General features: G+C 69.2%; 1 protein-coding gene across 3 annotated transcripts; it reads left to right on the forward strand.

The window, feature by feature from the left end:
- The first annotated feature begins 202 nt into the window (after window positions 1–202).
- ZNF512B (zinc finger protein 512B) lies at window positions 203–7,994 on the forward strand. Of its 3 annotated transcripts, XM_079946355.1 has the most exons (17): window positions 203–322; window positions 2,396–2,521; window positions 2,766–2,908; window positions 3,176–3,304; window positions 3,398–4,020; window positions 4,126–4,352; window positions 4,465–4,536; window positions 4,630–4,776; window positions 4,938–5,062; window positions 5,139–5,231; window positions 5,396–5,494; window positions 5,577–5,747; window positions 5,960–6,154; window positions 6,299–6,400; window positions 6,711–6,773; window positions 7,252–7,350; window positions 7,622–7,994. In XM_079946355.1, exons 2-17 carry the CDS (start codon window positions 2,398–2,400, stop codon window positions 7,865–7,867), a joined length of 2,658 nt encoding a protein of 885 aa, XP_079802481.1. In that variant the 5' UTR covers window positions 203–322; window positions 2,396–2,397; the 3' UTR covers window positions 7,868–7,994. The 3 variants fall into 3 exon arrangements, with proteins under 3 accessions (XP_079802481.1, XP_079802480.1, XP_079802479.1); XM_079946354.1 differs by having other exon boundaries at window positions 3,176–4,020; XM_079946353.1 differs by having other exon boundaries at window positions 3,176–4,020; window positions 4,465–4,776.
- Window positions 7,995–8,309: the final 315 nt, after the last annotated feature.

Here is an 8,309-nt window from a genome sequence, read left to right on the forward strand (position 1 = left end):
CAACACCTCCCGCCCGACAGAGGCATAACCGGCCACTTCGCCCTGACGGCCCAGCCCACGCAGGCGACGGACGGGGTACCGGGCAAGCGGATGGCCGCACGGGCCCCCTCCCCCGACCCGTCTCTCCCGTCGCGGATAGCGGCAGGAATACCGCGAGAGTTCGCCCCCTCCCCCCCACAGTAAAACTGTCAAAGGTGGGAGGGGCGGGAGCGCGCATGTGCGCAGCGCGGCGCGCAGCCTGCGCCGCCCGGACCCCGCGCCCCGCGCCCCGGCCCGGCCCGGCCCCGGCCTCCGCCCGGCCCCGGCCCGCTGGGCGCCGCAGGTAAGCGCCCGGCCGCGCTCCCGGCCGCGACCCCGGGCGGCCCCCGCGCCGGCCGCGCCCTCGACCCTGACCCCGCGCGCAGGTCGGGGGGCCGGACCCGGAGCCCCCGCCCGCCGCCCCCGCCGCGCCCGGACCCCCGCGCCGCGCCCCGCGCCCCGCGCCGGCGTCGCGTCCCTGCCTCCTTCTTCTCCAGAAAAAGTCGCCATTTTGGTTCACTGCCTTTGGGCCCCCCCCTCCCCAGGCGCCCGGGATCGGCCCTTCCGGGGCCACGCCGGGCCCGCACCCGCCGCAGGTGACAGGTGGGTAGCGAGGCCAGGCCCCAGGTGTGCGTCCCCTGGCCGGCCTCATCCGCGCGCCGGGGCCCAGGCCGGGGTCCCGGGCCGAGCGGCCTGGGCCGCGGTCCCACCGCCAGCGTCGCCTGCGGTCAGCGCGAGGCGCTCCTATCCCCCCCCTCCAGAGGGTCCCACCTCTGCGACCCTGCTGGCCCCTCTGGGGAGGGGCGAGCCCTTTCTCCTCCTGGTGCGCGAGTCACAGGCCTTGAATGGAAGGGGAGTCTCTGCCTCCTAGGCCAGCCCTGGTCCCGGGGGCTCCCAACTCCGAATTCTTCACCCAAGCTGGAGGAAGGCTGGAAAGGTGGGGCTCAGTAGGTACCCACAGTAGCCTCTGCTGGGGTCAGAAGGGCGCTGGCATGTATCCTTGGATGTATCAGTGTGAGGGCTTCCAGAGAAGTTTGTTTAGAGCGCTCTGGACCCGTACTGACCCCAGGCCCAGGATGTAGGCAGCCCCCTGACCATGGGCAGTGACTGTCCCGATCTCTGATCTCAGTCTGCCCAGATGGCCTCTGGACCTCCTAGGCACAGCAGATCCCTCCTTTTCTGTCTGTTAGAAGTTAGGAGACTTCCCTGGCGGTCCAGTGGTTAAGACGCCACGGTTCCACTGCAGGGGGCACTGGTTCAGTCCCTGGTCGGGGAATGAAGATCCCACATGCTGTGTGGCGCAGCCTTAAAAAAAAGTTAGAAACCATCAGGGGAGGGGTAACCTGCCCACATTCCGCCCCCCTCTTCTTCTGTGGCCTTAAGCGTCCCTGTGGGAGGACCCAAAAGGGCTGAACTCAGAGTCGCCCCAGCTCTCAGAGCCTGGGGTCCCCCAGCAGAATGGGCCCACTGAAGCCCAGCCTCAGTCGGCAGAATGTTGTCTGTGGCCAGGGGCCTGTCGTCTCTGGAGTGGCGCTGGTGGGCCTGTAGGTTGGGGACAGAGAGTCTCTGGAGGGTGGAGGTGAGGAGGTCAGCCAGGTGGAGAGTGGCCGAGGGATCCAGCATGGGGCAGCCGTCTGGTAGGAGGGGACCCGGCGGGAAACAAAGCAGGGCAGGGGGTCAGGGAGGGTGGCTCGGCTGGCACAGGGACCTGAAGCCCGTGCGGCAGGGTCCTTGGTCTGCTCCCCCTGGAGAGGGTGTGTGCGCAGTTGCGGAGTGCGCTGGGGCCGTCGGTGCCCACCTTGGCCATCTTCCAACTGTGTCCTGGGGAGAAGGATGCGAGGGCACCCACCTGTGCCCCAGAGCGTGGCCTTGGGTCTGGGTGGGGCTGTGGGGGAAGGTGCTTCTAGGTGCGGGGCCAGCACAGCCTGTGAGCCGGCAGCCACGCTGGTGTCATAGTTGGCCCCCGAGGGGTGGCACTGGCCTCCTCCCCCGGGGCACTCCGCCTCTCCTGGAGCCATCCCCAGCTAGTGAGAGGTGCGTGATTCTCTCGCTCTCTGGGGTTGTGCGTCTGGAGGCAGGGAGCCCCCCCGGCGCTGGTGAAGGCTTCAGGGCAGGGCTAGATTCCTCTACGCTGATAGGGTTTTCTGCGTCATCTAGGGAGACTTCAGCTGAGCAGCCCCTCCCCTAAACCGGAACTCCCCCCGCCCCCGCCCATCCACCCCTTCCTCTGCTTTCCCTTGTGGCCAAAGACACAGGCGGGCAGGCTCCCCTTCCTCAGGCGGGAGAGTGGGCCTGTCTGGGGCAGGGTCGAGAGCGGCCCATTTCAAGTCCCGAGTTGGGCCCGGTGGACCTCATGGGCTGTCCGCTTGCTCTGCAGAGATGACCGATCCCTTTTGTGTTGGAGGAGGCCGCCGGCTCCCGGGGTCCAGCAAGAGTGGGCCTGGGAGGGATGGCGGCCGGAATGAGGTCCGACTTCCCATGCTTCACGACCCGCCGAAGCTAGGTAAGAGGAGTGAGGGCAAGGTCAACTCCAGGTGGCCACGGGCGCCAGCGCTGGGCGTGGGCCTCCCGGGATGTCCAGCTCCTGAGAGGGAGGAGAGGTCCACCCTGGGTGGGCCACGGCCTCCTGCCCCTCGTGCCTCAGTGCAGGGGAAGTGAGGCTCCTTGCAGGCGGGACCAGCCCCCTGTGTGGCAGACAAGGCTGCAGGGAATGCAGCTTCTGAGCCTTCGTGTGTCGTGTGCTGCAGGGCTGCCGGTAGGCCGGGGTGGGCCGACAGTGCCCAGCCAGGCCCCACTCTGCTTTGACCCGGGAAGTCCAGCCAGCGACAGAACGGAAGGGAAGAAAAAGGGGCGTCCGAAAGCCGAGAACCAGGCGCTCCGAGACATTCCTGTGAGCTCCCCGAGGACTGGGTGGGACTCTCACAGGGTCTGCCGGGGAGCCCACTGCCTTGGCAGGCTCGCCTGCTGCGTGTCCAGTGCCGAGCCCTCAGCCCGGATCCACTGGCTGCTCCGTGTGCGAGGGCTTCGAGAGACGGCCTGGGGCCCAGCGAGTCCTGTGCGGGGCTCCCACAGGCCTGGGGACAGTGCTGAGTCGGGGGCTGGGCAGCAGAGGCCTGGGTGGCTGCAGGGTCGACAGCCTGGCCTTTCCCACGCCCAGCTCTCCCTGATGAACCAGTGGAAAGACGAGTTCAAGGCGCACTCGAGGGTGAAGTGTCCAAACGCTGGGTGTTGGCTGGAGTTCCCCAGCATCTACGGGCTCAAGTACCACTACCAGCGGTGCCAAGGGGTAAGGGGCTGCGGCCTGGGGAAGGGGAGGCCTGGGGCCCACCCTGCCCTGGCTGTTGGCTTGGGGGTGTCCACGCCTGCCCTCTCCACCCAGGGTGCCATCTCAGAAAGGCTGGCCTTCCCCTGCCCCTTCTGTGAGGCTGCGTTCACCTCTAAGACCCAGCTGGAGAAGCATCGCATTTGGAACCACATGGACCGACCCCTGCCTGCCCCCAAGCCTGGGCCCGTGAGCCGGCCAGTCTCCGTCAGTCGGCCCGTTGGGGTCAGCAAGCCCATTGGAGTAAGCAAACCTGTCACAGTCAGCAAGCCCATCGGCATCAGCAAGCCGGTGACGGTCGGCCGGCCCGTGCCGGTCAGCAAGCCAGTGCCGGCCAGCAGGCCCATGCCGGTCACCAAGGCTGTGCCGGCCAGCAGGCCTATACCGGTCACCAGGTCTGTGCCAATCGCCAAGCCAGTAACAGTCAACAAACCAGCGCCGGTCACCAAACCGGTGACCATCAACAAGCCGGTGTCTGTGACAAAGCTTGTGACAGTTACGAAACCCGTGCCAGTTGCGAAGCCGGTGACGGTCAGCAGGCCCATTGTGGTCAGTAAGCCGGTGACGGTCAGCAGGCCCATTGCCATCAGCAGACACACGCCGCCCTGCAAGATGGTGCTGCTGACCAAGTCTGAGAACAGAGCTCCTCGGGCCGCGGGGAGGAGCAGCGGTAAGAAAAGGTATGGGGGCTCCTGCTGGGTGGGGTTGGGTGTCCCCGGCTGCAGCTCAGGGGTAACAGGGCCCAGAGTGGGCCCTCCTGCCCCTTACCTCCCTGCTCTCTGCAGGGCCGCAGACGGCCTGGATGCCTGCCCCCTCCCGCCCAAGCAGGCGAGGCCGGAGAACGGCGAGTACGGCCCGTCCACCACAGACCAGAGCTCAGCCTTCCAGCTGAGCACAGACCCCAGCAGCAGCCCCCTTTCTCTGGGCAGCAGAGCCTTGGGGGGCAAGGAGGCGCCGAGGGCCGCGGGCCCCGTGTCCCCGCCTGAGGAGGGTGCGGAGCGCACGAAGCACAGTAAGACGAGAGCAGGGGGCGGCGGCAGGCGGGGGCGGCGGCCAGCCGGCCCGAGCCTCCCAACGGTTATTTGACCAGAGCCTTGTCCTGTGTGTTCTCTCCCCCGAGTCAGGAAGGAAACAGAAGACACCCAAGAAGTTTACGGGTGAGCAGCCCTCCATCTCAGGGACTTTCGGACTCAAAGGTGAGGCCGGGGCCAGCCGGGCACCTGCGGGGCCAAGCACACGCGGCGGCCGCGCCCTCAGCCTGCACCTGCCCCTCCCGCGTGCGCTCGCAGGCCTGGCCAAGGCGGAGGACAAAGCCCGCATCCACCGCGCCAAGAAGCAGGAGGGGCCGGTCCCTGAGGAGGTGCGGAAGAGGGGGCCAGCCCCCAGCAGCGCTGTCAGCAAGGAGGTGCCGGCCCCAGGGGCCCACCCAGCCCCAGGTGGGAGCTGCCGGGGGGCGGGGCACAGGCCGGGTCTTGAGGGTGGGGCGGGTCCCGAGCCGCGGGGACGGGGGCCGAGCGTGGACCCTGGGTTCTGTGCTTGGCGTCCAGGGCATCTGGGAGCTCCTGCCTGCCCCTGAGGCCCTGGCCCTGCTCCACAGGTGGCCCTGAGGAGCAGTGGCAACGGGCCATCCACGAACGGGGGGAGGCCGTCTGCCCCACCTGCAACGTGGTCACCCGAAAGACCCTCGTGGGGCTCAAGAAGCACATGGAAGTGTGTCAGAAGGTGAGGCTGCCCCGTGCCGGGGGGGGGGGGGGGGGGAGGCGCCCCGGGCCGGCCTCTCACGCGCGCCCGTCTGCAGCTGCAGGATGCGCTGAAGTGCGAGCACTGCCGGAAGCAGTTCAAGTCCAAGGCGGGCCTCAACTACCACACCATGGCGGAGCACAGCGCCAAGGTATGCTGCTGGTCTGCCCCCGCGCCTGCCGGCTCTCACTGCCGGCCTCCCGCTAGCAGGGCTTAGTGGCTCCCGTGCCTGGCCAGGGACGTCCGCGGCCGCAGCCCCTGGGCAGGGGCGGGGCCCTGTGGTGGCGGGGGCACTGAAGCTGGCCTGCCCCGCAGCCCTGTGACGCCGAGGCCTCGGAGGCGGGCGAGCGCGAGGAGCGGGAGTGGCTGCGGAAGGTGCTGAAGCAGGTGGGGCGGCTGCGCTGCCCCCAGGAGGTCAGTGGGCCACGTGGGTGCGGGCGCCAGGCGGGATGGGGCCCGCCGCTCTCCGGCCACTCACCTGCCCCCGGAACCCCAGGGCTGCGGGGCCGCCTTCTCTAGCCTCATGGGCTACCAGTACCACCAGCGACGCTGCGGGAAGCCGCCCTGCGAGGTGGAGACCCCTTCCTTCCCCTGCACCCACTGCGGCAAGACCTACCGCTCCAAGGCCGGCCACGACTACCACGTGCGCTCGGAGCACGCGGCCCCGGTGAGCGGCCCACAGCCCGGCCTCCCGTCCCTGGGGCACCAGGCAGGCGCGCCCATGTACTGCCTGCCACGTGTGCTCCGCCTTCCCTCCCAGGGGCCCACGTGCGTCATGGGTCGGGGGGAGTGAGCCTGGGGTGGGCTCCCGTGTCCCCCGTGCGCTTGCCATACGTGCTCTCTGTGGCTCATCCGGCCTCCCCCTCCCCACCCCCGCAGCCCCCCGAGGAGCCTGCGGACAAGGGCCCCGAGGCTGAGGACCTGTTGGGTGTCGAGCGGACCCCCAGCGGCCGCATCCGCCGCACGTCGGCCCAGGTCGCTGTGTTCCACCTGCAGGAGATCGCGGAGGACGAGCTGGCCCGAGACTGGACCAAGCGGCGCATGAAGGACGACCTGGTGCCCGAGACTGCGCGTGTGAGCCCAGCCTCCCAGTCTCTGAGCCTGAGCCCCCGTGACCTGGGAGGGCGTGGTTGAGGGCTTTCTCAGCTCAGCAGGGAGCGTCTGGGTCACCTCCAGCCCAAGCTCCGAGCTTACCCTGGCACCCGCCCACGTCTGCAGCTCAACTACACGCGGCCCGGCCTTCCTGTGCTGAACCCCCAGCTGCTGGAGGAGTGGAAGAACGAGGTCAAGGAGAAGGGCCACGTCAACTGCCCCAATGATGTGAGCCGGGGAGGCTGGGAAGGCATGGGAACGCTGGGACTCAGGACGGAGGGCCCAGGGGTGGCCTTGGGGGGAGCCCTCCACGTGGCCCCTGAAGGGTCCTCAGATGGAGCCTCACAGGCAGAGGGGCCTTGACCTCAGCCCTAGCGGCCCAGCCTGCCCACACCCCTGGGCAGGGGTGACTCTTGGGATCAAGTCCCCCCGCTTGCCCCAGATGGGCCCTGGGTCCCCCGGGCTGGGCAAGGGGTGCACACTGGTGGGGGGGGCACCTGCCGGAGGGCCCGCCCCCACGGTCGCCTCCTGCCCCCAGTGCTGCGAAGCCATCTACTCCAGCGTGTCCGGCCTCAAGGCCCATCTGGCCAGCTGCAGCAAGGTCAGTGTCCAGGCCCCCCCGGCGGCCAGGCGTGCGTGCTTGGTGCTCCCAGCTGCCCCCCAGGGGTCCGCGCAAACCGAGTGTGCGCCCCTGCCCCTGTGGGGCCAGGGCCAGCGCCTCCTGGGATGCTCGCCGCCTCCAGCCCCAGCCATCACTCAGTCTCGGGTGGTTCTGCCTATGGGGGTTCCTCGTCTGTGCTGGGACAGCCCGACCTGGGCCTGGGGTACGGGCCCTTGGCTTCCCAGGAGCACCTGCCTCTTCCCACCCTCTCCTTGCTTCCCGCCTCCCCTGCAGTGGGGGCACCTTGGTGGTCCTGCCACAGAGTGGCCTCGTGGGTCCCCAGAGCACACCTGTCAGGCACCCATTCAGATAAGCCACACAGGTCGGGGTGGTCCTGGCTGCATCTGGGTACTTCTGGTCCTCCAAGGGCCAGTGGTGGGGCCCACTTCCAGGGGCTGGACTGCCCTGTGCCTTCCAGGGGGACCACCTGGTGGGGAAGTACTGCTGTCTGCTGTGTCCCAAGGAGTTCAGCTCCGAGAGTGGCGTCAAGTACCACATCCTCAAGGCCCACGCGGAGGTGCGTCAGGGACGGGCCTGGTGGGAGAGCCCTGCTGGGCCTGCGGCTGAATGCGCCGGCCCCACGGAGGGGGCTGGGAAGGGCAGGGGCGACAGGGTGACGGCTCTTCACTTGCGCGAGTGGGCGACGTTGAGGAATCTGCTGGTTTCTCTTCAGAGCAGCCTCCGGCTTCCCTAGAGAAGCTTGGGTGTCCCCAGGCCCCGGGTCCCCTGCCGCCTCGCCCTCCAGGGTCCTGGGCCCCAGGGTTTCCATCGCTGCTTCTCTCCCCCAGAACTGGTTCCGCACTTCGGCAGACCCGCCTCCCAGACACAAGGGCCCAGACTCCCTGGTGCCCAGAAAGGAGAAGAGTCCGGCTGGCGGGAAGAAGCGGGGCCGCAAGCCCAAGGAGCGACCCCCTGAGGATCCAGCCCCTGGGACGCCTCCCCACCGGGACGACTGGCCCCCAGGAGGCAGAGACAAGGGGGCCCGGGGCTCTGCTGGCCGGAAGGTGGGAGCCGGCAAGGCGCCCGAGAAGTGAGTTTGCAGCCTGGCAGGTGGGTGGGGCCCGGCCCCCTCTGTCCAGGGTGGGGCTCCAGAGCCTCCTGCCCTCCAGGCCTCCACCCCCCACCCCTGCCTGTTCATCTGTCCAGCGGGGGCGGCCAGCCCTCTCCCCTCCCCGAGGGTGGCCCTGCCCCACGCGGGCTGCCGCAGGGCACCTTGGGCAGGGGCTCCCGGGAGGGCCAGGGCAGCTGCAGAAGTGCAATAGTCTGGAGGGACCTTCGTGGGCCGGCAAGAGGACGGGCTCCAGCCTGGGCTTCGGTGCTGGGGCGGCACGGAGCAGGCAGGTGGCCTCTGGTCCTCGGCGTGTGAGCTCCGCGCCCCATCGGGGGTCCCTGGTGGCCCGTGGTTCTGGGCTGATGAGGGTACCTGAGCAGCCTCACCTCGTGACCCGACACTGGAACCCCAGCACCCCCCAGCTA

This window comes from Stenella coeruleoalba (genome assembly GCF_951394435.1).
Source record: "Stenella coeruleoalba genome assembly, chromosome: 15".
Lineage (NCBI taxonomy): Eukaryota > Metazoa > Chordata > Mammalia > Artiodactyla > Delphinidae > Stenella > Stenella coeruleoalba.